Source organism: Monodon monoceros, unplaced genomic scaffold (assembly GCF_005190385.1).
Source record: "Monodon monoceros isolate NGI ecotype Baffin Bay Population unplaced genomic scaffold, NGI_Narwhal_1 Super_Scaffold_3, whole genome shotgun sequence".
Taxonomy (NCBI): Eukaryota; Metazoa; Chordata; class Mammalia; order Artiodactyla; family Monodontidae; genus Monodon; species Monodon monoceros.
The window spans coordinates 44,054,338-44,070,349 of NW_021703780.1; the positions used below are offsets into that span (position 1 = coordinate 44,054,338).

Consider the following 16,012-nt stretch of genomic DNA (forward strand, 5'->3'; position numbering starts at 1 on the left):
TAGACAATTTTGTTTGATCAATGCCTCTTAGATCTTCCATTTTTAGAGAGAGCTACCCACTACCACTCCTAGAATCCCTCCAATTTAAACATTTTTTTTGTTTGCATCTCTCATCCCCACCAGACTATGAGCTCCTCAAGGAGTAGGATCATGTTTCATTTATCTTTATTTCAACAACACCTAGCACAGTGTTTAGCACTAAATGATTGTTGAATGAATAAACTTATATTAGAGCTACGAGGACCCATCTCCCTATAACTGAATAAAGGAAATTAAGACAGAGGCCATTTGGCTGGGAGAATATTGGGTGATTTTGTTGACCCTGCACCATGGGAGCAAAGTGATGTTCTAGTCTAGACCTAATAGCAAAACTCAAAAAAGTATAAGTAACTTCTCAAATCTCTTCTCATTCCTTCCCTTCCCAACACAACACTTTAAAAGCCTGACAAATGAGTGGCAAAAAGCAGGATCAATTTGCTTATGATCTTTTTGCCTTGAGGAAAGGCAGTTTCTCTTGTCGCCCCGTCTCCGCCCACCATGATTTATCTCCAGTCTTCTGTCTCATTCTTTGTTGTTCTCTGTAGACCAGTATCAGATTGTAACTACCCAAGTCAATCATAAAGGCCCTATTTTATCTCAGCTCTGCTGCTTACAAGTTATATAATATTGTGCAAGTCCCTTAATTTCACTGTGTGTCAGTTTCCTCAGGAATACTAGTATACCTACCTTACTAGAGTAGCCTGGCACATGGTAAACAGTGTATGTATTAGTTGCTGCTGCTGTTATTGTGATTTATTTATTTATTTATTTTTGGCCACAGCTTGTAGGATCTTAGTTCCCCGATCAGGGATTGAACCTGTGCCTTTGGTAGTGAAAGAGCAGAGTCCTAACCACTAACAAGAGAATTCCCTATGATTTTGATCATTATCATTAGTCACTGTTACCTGCGTGTAAGGTGTGCTCTGGAAGCATGCACACTTAACAGAGCTATTCTGACTCAAATCCTTGGAAAAGAAAGAAGACAGCATTATGTGGATGATTGCCAATGCAAAACAGTCTTTCTGTAAATGTCAGCAATTTGCCTTAGAGTTCCTTCAATTAATAGCAGTCATCAATATAATTATTAATATTATAATGTAACATAAACAGTAAAACTCTATACTGTGGCCAGTTTAAAGAACAAAGAAAGGATAAGAGACTAGTGTGTTCAGTTTTTACTTCAATTGCTTGTGAAAAATCTAATACTTTGAAAACTGCTCTTAATCTTAACAACTTATGAGAGTCAGAATATTCTCCTTATTTTACATAAAAACTTAGTCTTCCAAACATTAAGTAATTTGTCTTCAGATTCACAGTCTCAAAATGATTGGAGCGTGGTTCGATATAGGTCTTCTAACTCCTATTACTGGGTTCTTTCTTATTTTGTCATATTACCTCTCTTTCAAAGAGAGTGAAATTAAGGCAGAGAGAAAAAAGAATAAGAGAAACATAGACTTAGACATATAAAAGAAAAACGACATATTTGCCATAAATGTTCTTTATTTCTTCATATAGGTTTGAGTCACTGTCTAATGTCCTTTCAGTTCAACCTGAAGGATTCCCTTAGCATTTCTTGCATGGCAGATCTGCTAGTAACAAACTCCTTTAGCTTTGTCTTGATTTCTTCTCCATTCTTTCTGGATATAGAATTCTTGCTTGACAGTTTTGTTTTTTGTTTTCCCTTTCAGCACTTTAAATATATCTCACTGCCTTCTGGTCTCCATGATTTCTGATGAGAAATAAGCTATTAGTGTTATTAAAAATTTTACATGTGATGAGTTGCTTCTCTCTTGCTGTTTCTGTTGATTTTGGCTTTTGACAATTTGACTATAATTTGTCTCAGTGTGGATCTCTTTGAGTTTCTCCTGTTTGGAGTTTGTTGGGCTTCTTGGATGTGTAGATTCATATCTTTCATCAAATCTGGGACATTTAATTTGCTGATTCTTTTTTCTGTCTGCTTAATTTTGTTAAACTCCTGTAATGAATTTTTCATTTTAGTTGTACTTTTCAGCTCCAGAATTTCTATTTGGTGGCCTTTCATAATTCCAATCTCTTTATGTTATTCTCATTTTATTCATACATTGTTTTACTGGTTTCCTTTACTTCCTTGTCCATAGTTTACTCTAGCTCCTAGAACGTATGTAAGACAGTTGGTTTAAAGTCTTTGTTTAGTAAATTCAATGTCTTGGTGTCCTCAGGGATAATTTAACTCAATTTTTTTCACTTTGAATGGGCCATACTTTCCTGTTTCTTTGTATTATCTGTGTTTTTGTTGTTGTTGAAAATTGGATGTGCAAATATTATAATGTAGTACCTCTGGAAATCAGATTCTACCTCTTCCCCAGAGTTTGCTGTTCGTGATTGTCAAAGGCTGCAGTTGTCCGTTTGTTTAGTTACTTTTCCAAACCATTTTTGCAATAACTGTATTCCTTGTCACATCTGGTCATTGAAGTCTCTGTTCCTTTAAGCTTTTGTTCAATTAGTGTTTTAACAGAGATTTCCTTGAATACCAGGAGCTAAAACAAAACAAAACAAAACAAAACAAAAAACAACCTCTCTCTGGTTTTGCAGATTGGCTGTGTGCTAGGGCCCTTCAGCATTTAGCCAGGCTTGCACTGAGCCTACAGATCAGCCAGTGGTGAAGGCTTGGTGTCTTCTGAGGTATTTTCTGAGCATGCATCATGTCCTGGGTCCTAAATTCCCCAGTACACATAGGTGCTTTTGAATGCCCTGATTTCCCAAGGAAATTCTCTTCATGGCTTTTCCTCTCAGATATTAAGTGTTCTATTGTATGTCTCAACCATAATCTTTTACCCCAGGCTGTGGGCTTTTTGTTTGTCTTACAGCGTTTCTGAGCAATGCACCCTGCTTTTCTGCCCTGAGTGGGTTCTGAGCTTTGTAAAATAGAGATGAATGCCTTGTTTCAGTCCTTCAGGTAGCCTCCAGACAGATTAGAACAAACACAATAATTTGTGAGTTCTGCTCTGCTCTGTCTGGAACCAGGGACCAGGGTCCCACACTAGGAGTATGGGCTGCCATCTTCGAGACTGCTGCGGAGGCCTGGGGAGGTGGTGAGGAAAGGGCAAGTGAAAATACCATGAGGCTTTCCTACTGCTTTTATTTGCCTTTTTCTTGATTCAGTGTTTGCTTGGTTGCTGTGAATATTTTCCAGACTTCTGACAAAGTCGTTTCTGACAGTTTCTGCTTGTGTTTCAGTATTTCTGTGGAAGGATGGGTGTTTAGAGCTGCCTACTCTGCCATTTTGTTGTATATTCACTCTAAGACCAATTTTATTTCTTCTTTAAATGTTTCAGAGAATTCACTGGTAAAACTATTTGGGCCTGGAGTTTTCTTTCTGGGGAGTCTTTTAATAATAAATTTACTGTGCTCACTTCAGCAGCACATATACTAAAATTGGAACAATACAGGGAAGATTAGCATGACCCCTGTGCAAGGGTAACATGCAAATTCATGAAGCATTCCATATTTTTAAAACTCTTGGAGGAAGACATAGGCAGAACACTCTATGACATAAATCACAGCAAGATCTTTTTTGACCCAACTCCTAGAGTAATGGAAGTAAAATAAAAAATAAACAAATGAGACCTAATGAAACTTAACAGCTTTTGCACAGCAAAGGAAACCATAAACAAGACGAAAAGACAACCCTCAGAATGGGAGAAAATATTTGCGAATGAAGCAACCAACAAAGGATTAATCTCCAAAATATACACGCAACTCATGAAGCTCAATATCAAAAAATCAAACATCCCAATCCAAAAATGGGCGGAAGACCTAAATAGACATTTCTTCAAAGAAGACATACAGATTGCCCACAAACACATGAAAAGATGCTCAGCACCACTAATAATTAGAGAAATGCTAATTAAAACCACAATGAGGGACTTCCCTGGTGGTGCAATGGTTAAGAATCTGCCTCCCAATGCAGGGGACATGGGTTTGAGCCCTGGTCTGGGAAGATCCCATATGCTGCAGAGCAACTAAGCCTGTGCTCCACAACTACTGAGCCTGCGCTCTAGAGCCCGCAAGCCACAACTACTGAAGCCTGTGCGCCTAGAGTCCGTGCTCCACAAAAGAGAAGCCACCGCGATGAGAAGCCTGTGCACCGCAATGAAGAGTAGCCCCCACTCGCCGCAACTAGAGAAAGCCTGCATGCAGCAACAAAGACCCAATGCAGCCAAAATAAAATAAATAAATTTATTTTTTAAAAATGCAATGAGGTGTCACCTCACCCCGGTCAGAATGGCCATCTTCAAAAAATCTACAAACAACAAATGCTGGAGAAGGTGTGGAGAAAAGGGAACCCTCCTGCACTGTTGGTGGGAATGTGAATGGATACAGCCACTATGGAGAACAGTATGGAGCTTCCTTAAAAGACTAAAAGTAGAACTACCATATGACCCAGCAATCCCACTACTGGGCATATACCCTGAGAAAACCATAATTCAAAAAGATACATGTACCACAGTGTTCATTGCAGTACTATTTACAGTAGCCAGGACATGGAAGCAACCTAAGTGTCCATTGACAGATGAATGGATAAAGAAGATGTGGCACATATACACAATGGACTATTACTCAGCGCTTAAAAGGAACAAAGTTGAGTTATTTGTAATGAGGCAGATGGACCTAGAGTCTGTCATACAGAGTGAAGTAAGTCAGAAAGAGAAAAACAAATACCATATGCTAAGACACATATATGGAATCTAAAAAAACAGTACTGATGAACCTAGTGGCGGGGCAGAAATAAAGACACAGACATAAAGAACGGACTTGAGGACACAGGGTGGGAAGGGGAAGCTGGGACGAAGTGAGAGAGTAGCATTGACATATATACAGTACCAAATGTAAAATGGATGGCTAGTGGGAAGCTGCTGCATAGCACAGGGAGATCAGCTCAATGCTTTGTGACGACCTAGAGAGGTGGAATAGGGAGGGTGGGAGGGAGGCTCAAGAGGGAGGGGATATGGGGATATATGTATATGTATAGCTGATTCACTTTGTTGTACAGCAGAAACTAACACAACATTGTAAAGCAATTATACTCCAAATAAAGATATTAAATAAATAAATATTTTTTAAAATAATTACTTTCTTTAATATATTTATAGGTAGATTTTGTTTAATCTTGTGTTAGTGTTCGAGAATAGTGTTTTTCAAGAAATTTGTCCATTTTACCTAGATTGTCAAATGTACCAATGTAAAGTTCATAATAATATTCCTTTATTACATATTTTTTTATTTCTGTAGGATCTCTGGTGATATCTTCTCATTTTTTCATGATATTGGTAATTTTTGTTTTCTCTCTTTCTTGATCACTAACTAGAAGTTTATCAGTTTATTTAGTCTTTTCAAGGAATGAACTGTTTTTAGTTGGTAATTTCTCTCTTTTTGGTCTGCTTTCCATTTCACTGATTTCTGCTCTTTATTATTTCCTTTCTTCTACTTTGGGTTTAATTTTCTCATCTTTTATAGCTTTTTAATGTGACACTTAGATTGTTGACCTAAATTTTTTCTTGTTTTCTAATGTAAACATTTAAAGGTGTTTATTTCCCTCTAAGGCAGGGTGAACAAGCTTTTCCTGTAAAATACCAGATAGTAAACATTTTAGGCTTTGTGGTGTCTGTTACAATTACTCAGCTCTGCTGTTATAGCATCAAAACAGCCCTAAACAATACATAAATGAGTGTGGATGTATCCAATAAAACTTTATTTACAAAAATTGCTGGTGGACTGGATTTGGCCCACAGACTGTAGTTTGTCAGTTCTCTACTTATTGCCGTGTTCCACACCTTTTCATATTGTATTTTTGCTATCAGTTTAAAATATTTTCTGATTTTCCTTATATTTTCTCCTTTGATCTCTTGGCTCTTTAGAAGCATATTGTTTAATTTCCAAATATTTGAATGTCTTATTATTCATTCCTAATTTAATTTTGTTGTGGTAAGAGAGTATACCCTGTGAAATGTAAATCTTTTGAAATTTATTGAGACTTTTATGGCCCAACATGTGGGTTGTCTTGATGAACATTCCATACGCACTTGAAAAGAATGTATTTTCTGTGTTTACTAAGTAAAGTATTTTATACATGTCAATTAGGTCAAGGTGGTTGATAATATATCTACTGTGATTTTTTTTTAATCTAGTTGATCTCTCAGTTACTACAGTAGGAACAGTGAACTTCTTCATCAATGATTGTAGATTTATTTTTTCTCTTTAGTTCCGTCATTTTATATTTTTGTATTTTCAAGTTCTGTTTTTAGTTGCATATACATTTCTGATGTGTCTTCCTAATGAAATGACCTGTTTTTCATTATGATATTATGAAATGTTCTTTATCTCTGGTAATACCTTTTATCATGAAATCTTCTTTTCTGATTTTAATATAGCTACTCAAGCTTTCTTATGCTTAATTTTTCACAGTATATATTTTTCCATCCTTTTACTTTCAATCTATTTATGTCTTTATTTTGAAACTACATCTCTTATAGACACCGTAAAGTTCAATCTTACTTTTTGATTTACTCTAACAGCCTCTACTTTTTAATAGTTGTTTAGTCCCTTAACATCTAATGTAATTTCTCACATGGTTGGATTCCTCTCTGCCATTTTATTTGCTTTTTGTTCCCTCTTTTACCTCTTAGTTCCCCCTTTCTTGCCTTCTTTTGGATTATTATAATATCTATATTTTACTCCATTATTTAATGTTTACTATTTTAATATACCTATTGATGTTTTAGCTCTTTTCTTTAATTTTTATGGTTGCTCTAAAATATATATATATATTTTTGCTTTTGTTATAAATTCTACAAGAAAATGTTATTTTTTGCTTTAAACAGTGCTGTGAGTTTTAAAGAAAGAGAAGAAGAAATATATACTCTTTTATATTTACCCACGTAGTCACCATTTCAAATGACCTTCATTCTTTCCAGTAGATTACAGTTTCCATCCGATGTCATTTTTCTTCAGCCTAAATAACTTCCTTTCTATTTTATACAATGCAGTTTTGCTAGTGTTGAATATTCTGTTTTCATCTATATAAAAATATCTTTATTTTCCCTTTAATTTTGAAGGATATTTTCTCTGGCTTTAGAATTCTGGTTGACTAGTATTTTTTCCCTTCAGCACTTTAAAGATGTTACTCCATTGTCTTATCCTGTGGCCTCCATTGTTTGTCATGACAAGTGACTATAATTTGTATTATTGTTCCCTAATATGTAAAGTATCTTTTTTTTTTCTCTTGTTGCTCTTAATATTTCCTCTTTGTCCTTGATTTTAGCAGTTTTTGATAATGCCCCTAGATGTGGTTGTCTTTGTAGCCTACTTGGAGTTTTCTTAGCTTCTTGTATCTGTAAGTTTATAGGTTCTCTCAATTATTTCTTCATAATTTTTTGCCCCACTCTCTGTCTCTCTTCTTTTCTTTTGGAACTCCAGTTATACATATGTTAGCTTAAATTTATCCACAGGTTTGTGCATTTTCTTCTAGTTTTTTTTCTCTGTGTTCTTCATATTTGATCATTTCTGTTGTTCAGACTTCAAGTTTATTGTTCAACCTTCTAACACCTCCAGTATTAAGCTGACCTAGTAAATTTTCCATTTCAAATATTGTATTTCTCAGTTCTAGAATTTCCACTTAGTTTTTTTTTTTGTAATAGTTTTCATTTCTCTGTTGAGATTTCCTATCCACTCAACCTTAAATCCTTGAAAGTATTTATAACTTTTCTAAAATCCCTTTTCTGCTAATTCCAATGGCTTGATTATCTTGGGGGTTAGTTTCTTTTGACTGCTCTTCCTCATGAACTGTGGGTCACATTTCTTGTTTCTTTGCAAATCAAGTGATTTTTTTTTTTTTGAATAAGCTAATACATGGGAAAGCTCTCTCTCTTTTTTTTTTTTAATATTTATTTATTTAATTGGTTGTGTCAGGTCTTAGTTGCACAGGCAGGTTCCTTAGTTGCGGCATGCATGTGGGATCTAGTTCCCGGACCAGGGCTCGAACCTGGGCGCCCTGCATTGGGAACACGGAGTCTTAACCACTGCACCACCAGGGAAGTCCCACAAGTCAAGTGATTTTTGATGTATACTGGATGTTTGTGGATGTAAGTTATAGATTTCCTGAATTCTGTTAACTTTACCTGAGGAATATTAGTTGTTTTTTTCCCCTTGTGGGTAGTTAACGTTCTAGACTCAAACTCCAAACTCTGCCTCCTCCACAGCAGGCGACGCTACAATTGCCTGCTTCTTATAGCTTTCCAACTGTTGCTTTTCACGGAGAATCTTGGCTCCTCTCCCGGGTAAGCACACAGAAGTCAACCAAGGATTTGTAGGATCCTCTTCTGTTACTTTCTCACTTCTGCTGGGAGCTCTTCTTTCTCTCGTCCTACCCACCCTTCCCCCGTTCCCCCCCGCCTCCTGCCGCCAACTTCACTTTCCAGCTTCTCTGTCAGACTCAGACTCTGTCTTTGACTCCTCAAGGCCACAAAGAGGTTGGCTTTCTGGGTGAAGTTCTGCCATTTTGTTTCACAAGGATTGAGGCATGCTCTAAGGCAAAATATAAACCAAAACAAAACCATAAAGCTGCAAATTTAACTCCATGCAATTCACTTCTTTCAGTGATCAACTTTTGTCCTGTTTGTACCTGATTTTTGTTGCTCTTCAGTGCCTTAAAATACTTTATAATTGTTATCTATGGAAGAGTTAATCCAATATAAGCCACTTCACTATTATTAGAAGTGGAACCATTTAGAAATTGGTTTTGTTTTTATCCAGTCTTTTAACTGGCAAGTTTAATCCATATAAGTTCATTGCAGATATTAATATTTTTGTGTTTACTCTTGCTATTTCATTCTTAGCTTCCTCTTTTTGCTTCTTCAAATTGTTTTATAAGCTATGTATGGGCTGGCCCCAAAATTCGTGTTTCTGTTCTTTTTGTGGTCACCTTGGCTTTTTACCACATTTTTTATGTATAACTTAAAGACTAAAGTACAGGTACGTGTTGTCTACCTCTATGCAATGTAAAAGGACTCTGGAACACTTAAACTCTGATCCTTTCCCCCAACTTATATGCTGGTATTCTCTAGAATTTTGGTTCTCTTTGTGTGTATATGTGTATGTAATGCACACAAAAATTGTACAAACATCTCACAAAGCAGGTGACCATCTTTCAGGTTAAGAAAAATAGAATATTGCCAGTGTATTGATTTCCTAGGGCTCCTCAACTAAGTACTACAAACTAGGTGGCTTAAAACAAATTGTCTGACAGTTCTAAAGTTTAAACATCTAAGGTCAAGCTGTTGGTAGGGTCGTTGTCCCACACACAGCTTCTGGTTGTTAATGGCAATTGTAGGCATTCCTTGGCTTTTAGATGCATCCATCCCTCTAATCTCTGCCTCCATCATCATGGAGCCATCTTCTACCTATGAGTCTATCTTCACGTAGCATTTTCTTCCAATAAGGACACCAGTCGTATTGAATTAGGGCTCACCCTAGCGACCTCATCTTAACTTGTTTACACCCACAAAGACCCTATTTCCAAATTAGATCACATTCATAGGTACCAGGGGTAAGGACATACCTTTTTTTTGGGGGGGCACAATTCAACTCATAACAACTAGTACCCTAGAAGCATCCCCCTCATTTAATTTTAATTAATTAAAATACAAATAGCCACATATAGTTAGTGGCTATCATACTGGACAGCACAGGCATAGTCTATATTCTTTTGGGTCTGGATGCCTTCAGTCAACATTGTTTTACAGATTCACCTGATTGTTAGCATATAGCTTTGGTTTGTTCATTTTCAATACCTCTATAATAATTTTACACATATATCACAACTCATGTATTATTTATAGACATTTGGTTGGCTGTTACAAGTAATTCCCACACTTCTGGGAATGTATACTGCGGCGGGGACTTGCTGACATTCAGCTTTAGTAGGTTATGCCAAGTTTTTGTCCAAAGTGGTTGTTCCAATTTCCTTCCAGTACTGAATGTGAGTTCGGGTTGATCAACTGATACATCTTCACTAATCATTGAATTATTGGTCTTTTTAATTTTAGCTAGTGATGGTCATTTCTTTGTGGTTTGAGTTTACATTTTTCTGATGAGTAATGTTTATTGACCATCCTCACATCTTTTGCCAGTGCCTTTCCAGATTTCTTGACAGTTTTCTTTTGGATGATCTTTTTTTTTTTTTAATTTATTTATTTATATTTTGGCTGTGTTGTGTCTTCGTTGCTGTGTGCAGGCTTTCTCTAGTTGTGGCGAGCGGGGGCTAGTCTTTGTTGCAGTGCACAGGCTTCTCATTGCGGTGGCTTCTCTTGTTGCTGAGCACAGGCTCTAGAGCACAGGCTCAGTAGTTGTGGTGCATGGGCTTAGTTGCTCCGCGGCATGTGGGATCTTCCCGGATCAAGGCTCGAATTCGTGTCCCCTGCATTGGCAGGCGGATTCTTAACCACTACGCCACCAGGGAAGCCCTGGCTGATCTTTTTATTGATTTTTCTGGGTTGAAAATCTTTTAGTTCTCTCTGGATACAAGCAAGATCCATGTATTGCAAATATTTTCTCTCACTCAATGTCTTGTCTTTTTACTCACTTAATGGTGCTTTTGGTGGAGAAAAGTAATTTTAATACATTCCAAAGTACGATTCTTTTTCATATGTTTTTTGAATCCTATTTAATAAATCTTTCCCTACACTAAGGTCATGAAGTTATTCCCATGTATTATCTTCTAGAAGCTTTGTTGTTTTGCCTTTCACAATTATATAGTTAAATATACAGTAAATCTGAAATGTGTTTTTGTATATTCCATAAGGTAGAGGTAAATTTTAAGTTTTTTTCCATACGGCCTACTAGTTGACCATTTGTTAAGAATATCATCTTTCCCCACCTTTCTGCATCACCACCTTTGTTATCAATCTAGTTTCCATATATGCATGAGTCTGTTTCTGAGTTGTCTATGCTGTTCCTTTGGTGTGTTCATCTGTTCTTACACTGGTACCACACTTTTTTTTTTTTTTTTTGCGGTACGCGGGCCTCTCACTGTTGTGGCCTCTTCCGTTGCGGAGCAACAGGCTCCGGACGCGCAGGCTCAGCGGCCATGGCTCACGGGCCTAGCCGCTCCGCGGCATGTGGGATCTTCCCGGACCGGGGCACGAACCCGTGACCCCTGCATCAGCAGGCAGACTCTCAACCACTGCGCCACCAGGGAAGCCCCCCACACTCTTAATTACTGTAACTTTGTAATAAGTTTTCATAAAAATAAATCTTGTCACCCTTTTCTTCTTTGCTAAGAGCATCTTGGCTTTTCTGTGCATTTCTTCATCCCTTTGAATTCATCTTAGGGCAACTCACTGACCCAGAATCTAGCTTTAACTTAATGCAGTGTAGAGTAGCTTGTAGTGTTTTAAATTGCCAACTACATAACACTAGTGCCCCAGCTCAGAGGAAGGTGCGGCTGTATTTTAGAAGAATTACCAGTGTCTGTGAACCAAGTAGGCTCTGGGAGACCGTGGACTGGACAGGATGAGATAAATCTGGTGTGAGAAGCTACTGAAGGCCAAGAAACGGACACCTAGTTCCACCCTCTTGGACCTTAGTAGCATCATTCTTGGGAAATGGAGAAAAAGACCTGTGAACACAAGAATGTCAGTCTTGTTCACTGTTGTATTCTGTGCCTGGTATACAGTGGGCATTCAATAAATATTTGTTCAATGAGTGCATATGTGTATATGCTTCTCAGAGGACATTATATAGCCATGAGTTTGATCTTTGCTTAGATACTAGAAAGCTTAAAACTAAAATTTTAATAGCCTTTGAGATTTTGCCATTTCATGGTTTTGGCTTTCTATTTCTGCTTTAAGTCTTATATGCATTACCTCAAATCTTTTTGGAAATACATACTCATTTTCCACATTGAGTCTGGTGATTACCTGTTAGTGATTCTAGAAGTTTGTTGAGTTTCTACATCCCTAAATGGAAATTACTTACAAGTTTCTTAGCATAATTAAGCTCAGATATATTATAATTCAGTTTGAGATTATATCCAGATTCTCATATTTCAAAATAGTCATATTTTATGATGAAGAAACTGCCAAGTTACCCTCACTTTCTCCAATTTGTATTTCCTTTCCTTCCTGAAAATACAGATGTAGTTGATGAGACTTACATAAAGCACATCTTTATTAGTTTTCTGCTCTAAATATCAAAATTCTATGTTTTTTAATGCAGATGTGGAATTAGAAGAAGCGATTAGAAGAAGTCTTGAGGAAATGTAATTAAAGATATTACCACACAGCATCAAGTGGCCTTGAAGAGACTCAGGATAATAAATTCTTGAGTTTGTTTTCTAAAGGAGATCAGAAATCTGCTAGTACAAATGTACTTGAAAACTTTTTTTTGCTTTCATATATTCAAAATCTGATATTGCTTTGTATTTTTGTGCTATTTTGCAAAAATGTGTAGAGGAATAGAATACATGGTCATGCAAATACAAATCATGAATTCTAATATAGGTATCATGTTTCCCAGTTAACTTTGAATTCATATATTTAGGTTACAAGAATTAAAAATTAGAAAAGCCCTTGACTATTGTTTATATGTTTCCCAAATAGAATTGGTTCTTTAATTTTATTTGTACAGTACAGATGATTCTAGTTTATTTTTTTAGGAGTGAAAATGAATATAAATAAAGCTGTCATAGCTCACTTTTTCTGTAAATTCTGCTTCTCACGTGGCACTAATATATAATACCTTTGAGATCTTTGATTATTGGGAGAGAGTAATGGAAACTGATCATGGAAAGAGATGAAAAATTTTATCAGCAATGTTCTTTGTGGGTTTCACTCATATGTATATCCCTGCTTTAATTAGAGCTGCATATTGCTGGAATAAAAAAAAATTTTCTTTGAAAATAGTGAAAAGAAACTTTTGCCATTCCTTTTACCTGCTTAGACTTATTATTTTTTTTTTTTTTGCGGTACACGGGCCCCTCACTGTTGTGGCCTCTCCCGTTGCGGAGCACAGGCTCCGGATGCGCAGGCTCAGCGGCCATGGCTCACGGGCCCAGCCGCTCTGCGGCATGTGGGATCTTCCCGAACCGGGGCACAAACCCGTGTCCCCTGCATCGGCAGGCGGACTCTCAACCACTGCGCCACCAGGGAAGCCCCTGCTTAGACTTTTATGTGACTTGTATTATCTACTGTTTAAAGGGAATGATGTAAAAAATATTTGCATAGAATTAGGCATATTTTTAATAATATTAATTCTTTTATATATATTTGTGTAAACATAGTATTCTTCAGAAAATAACGTTGAAAGTTCTACTCAGGAGTAATCTTCCTTAACCCTTTAAAATTTTTATTTCATATGGAGGTATCTTCATTTTAGTTATTCATTAAAATGTTAGTTTCCTACTGTTAGTATTAAATATTTAATTTTTAAATGTTGAGGCCACATTGTGAATAATAAAAAACGTTACCTAATTAGGAGACTATGAAAGGGTTTGTCGTACAATCTTTGTGTATATGCTTCAAGTTATTTGACCCAGAAATGTCATCCCTAAAAATTTCGAGTAGTAATTACTTACCAAACTTAAAATTTTCTGTAAATATAAATTTTTCTTTAAGACAGAAAAAAAATATATCATGACTAGAACTTTGATCTTTCTCTGCAACTAGATAGTTTAGTGTGAAATAGTATTACTGGTTTTTTTAATTATTATTATAAAGTCTTTTCAATCCACATTGGAAACCAATTTGTGTTTTTATTTCTTAAGCTGTCAGTTCTGTCCTACCTGCTTGCATTTTTTTTTAAAGTACACATCATAGCTTGAGAATGTACTAGTCATTTTTCCAAAGTGACCACATTGTATTTTTAATTTGCTTGTTAGAGCAGTTAAGGCTTTGGGTGGCAGTCATGGAGCCGGACCTTAAAGACATCTGCAGGAGCTTGCTCAGTAGTGAGGAGCAGAAAGAGTGTTCCAGAAAGAAGAATGGTCCAGCAGATGTAGGGGAGGTGCCACACACAGGTGGGATGCAGCCTGTGTTCTATTAGGATGCTTGTGTGGTGTCTATGGTCAAGAGTAACTGAGGCTTTTCATATGACAGGAAAGGGATAATTCATCATGATCCTTTAAATAAGGTAACTGGGTTGTTTAACGTTTTAATTAATAATTGTCACTGATTCTATTTCTACTTAATAAGCAATTAAAAATCACTTTTAAATTACTTCCTAAGTTGAAGTTAAGTTAGACACAAGGAGGAGAGGTAGTCTGGATGTTACAGAAAGTTTTGGGGAATATTATCAAGAGTAAATGTTTCTAACATTGACAATGATGCTTACCTGTTTGTTTTTATTCATTTTTTATTTTATTGTGATTTTTTTCTTGTAAAAAGTTTTTATTGTGATTCCTTATTTTTATACCTGAATAACAACTTTTGTCAAAGCAATGATGGATAACATATGTTTATTTTAAAAAGGATATGTAGATAATGTACTGATAGTATCTGGTTGGTGGTATCATTGATTGTCTTAAATAAAAATATCTCGGTTAAGAAGCTTTTTTTTTTTCTTTCTGGATGCTTGGTATCCTACCAGACCAACCCTTTCTCCTACTCCTTGTCCCCCTGACGATCTGGCCCTCCACTCTGGCATCTCCCAAGAACAAGGTACAGGGACTGTTCTGGACACCCTTGGGCAAGTGCAGCTGGGAGACTCAATCGGCTGGGCCTCAATTTAAAGACTTTTTTTTCCATCATTTTTTTCTTTTAGATTTCTTTGAAACAATTCATTTATTCATTCACTCACAAAGTATTTATTGAGTACTTACCGTATGTCAGCGCGGCTGTTCTAAGCACTTGAGATACACCAGTGAGCGAAACAAAGCCTACAGTCCTCTCTGGAGCACAGCTGGGGGAGAGGTGACAAGAGGGGAAGGAAAACAGGGAAGGGGAAGATAGTATGGGGGTGGGGCAGGGCAGGAGTGCTTGCTATTTGTAATAGGGAGGTCAAGGTCCTTCTGGTGAACTTGAGCAAAGACCTGAAGGCCAGGGAGTGAGCCAAGCAAATGTGTATGGGGAGGAGCTGTAGGTGGAGGTGAAAAGTCTGGAAGTGAGCTTGATACATCCATGGAAAAGCAAGAAGGCTAGCATAGGCGAGTGAGCGGGATGAGCTCAGAGAGCAACAGGAGATGGAGTCCTCTGAGGCCTCTTCTGAAGACCTTGGCTTTTACCCATTTCACAAACGAGGGGCCGCTGAAGGCTTCTGAGAAGTGGTGTGATGCGCCTTATTTAGAAGGATGACTGTAGCTGCTGTGCTAAGCATAGACATGAGAGCAGAAGCAGGAAGACCAGGTAGGAGGGTATCACGGTGATGCAGGAGAGAAGTGATGCTGGCCGAGACCTGAGTAGGGGAGTGGGGACAGGCAAGTGGGAGTAGGCCTGGGTGTTCTCTGAAGGTGGAGCCCACTGGGTCTAGGGTGTGAGAGAAAGAGAGTCCAGCACGTTTCCAAAGCTACGTGATAGACTTTCAGACCATTCACAAAATGTCTAAAGATTCCAGGTGTCATGATAGGACAAAACATTTAATGAGGTCAGATAATCTACACAACAGTTTATTAGTATTTAGAGTTCAGAGGAATTGGGATCCAGCCTTAAAGGCCTCATCTCTGTTCAATTATTTCAATGGCTTTGATCTCAGGTTAAAGGTTGTGATGCAGCTTTAAACTGTTATTATCTCCATTTCAGGTGTCCTGTACATTCTCATCCTTAGAGGCAGAGAGCTATAATGAGATGGGAGCAAAGCGCAAGTATTTAAGTCGATACATCTTTGTACTCCCAGCCCCATTCCACTCACTGACCTTTATAATGTCTGACCGAGTGGTCTACTGCGTCTTTTCATAACTGGAGACTTAAATAAGTGGGGTGTGAAACGGCCTTAAATAATAATTATT

At 37.2% G+C, this 16,012-nt stretch overlaps 1 protein-coding gene and 1 non-coding gene across 2 annotated transcripts in view; both read left to right on the top strand.

The window, feature by feature from the left end:
- Positions 1–14,607, top strand: part of ZNF451 (zinc finger protein 451) — an 86,778-nt gene extending 72,171 nt beyond the window's left edge. The window contains exon 15 of the mRNA XM_029242439.1: positions 12,292–14,607. Coding sequence (XP_029098272.1) covers positions 12,292–12,338 — 47 coding nt within the window. The 3' untranslated portion in view covers positions 12,339–14,607. The remainder of the gene's footprint in view (positions 1–12,291) is intronic.
- Positions 3,424–3,530, top strand: LOC114908227. The gene has a single exon (XR_003796917.1). It is a non-coding gene; the product is annotated as a U6 spliceosomal RNA (small nuclear RNA).
- Positions 14,608–16,012: the final 1,405 nt, after the last annotated feature.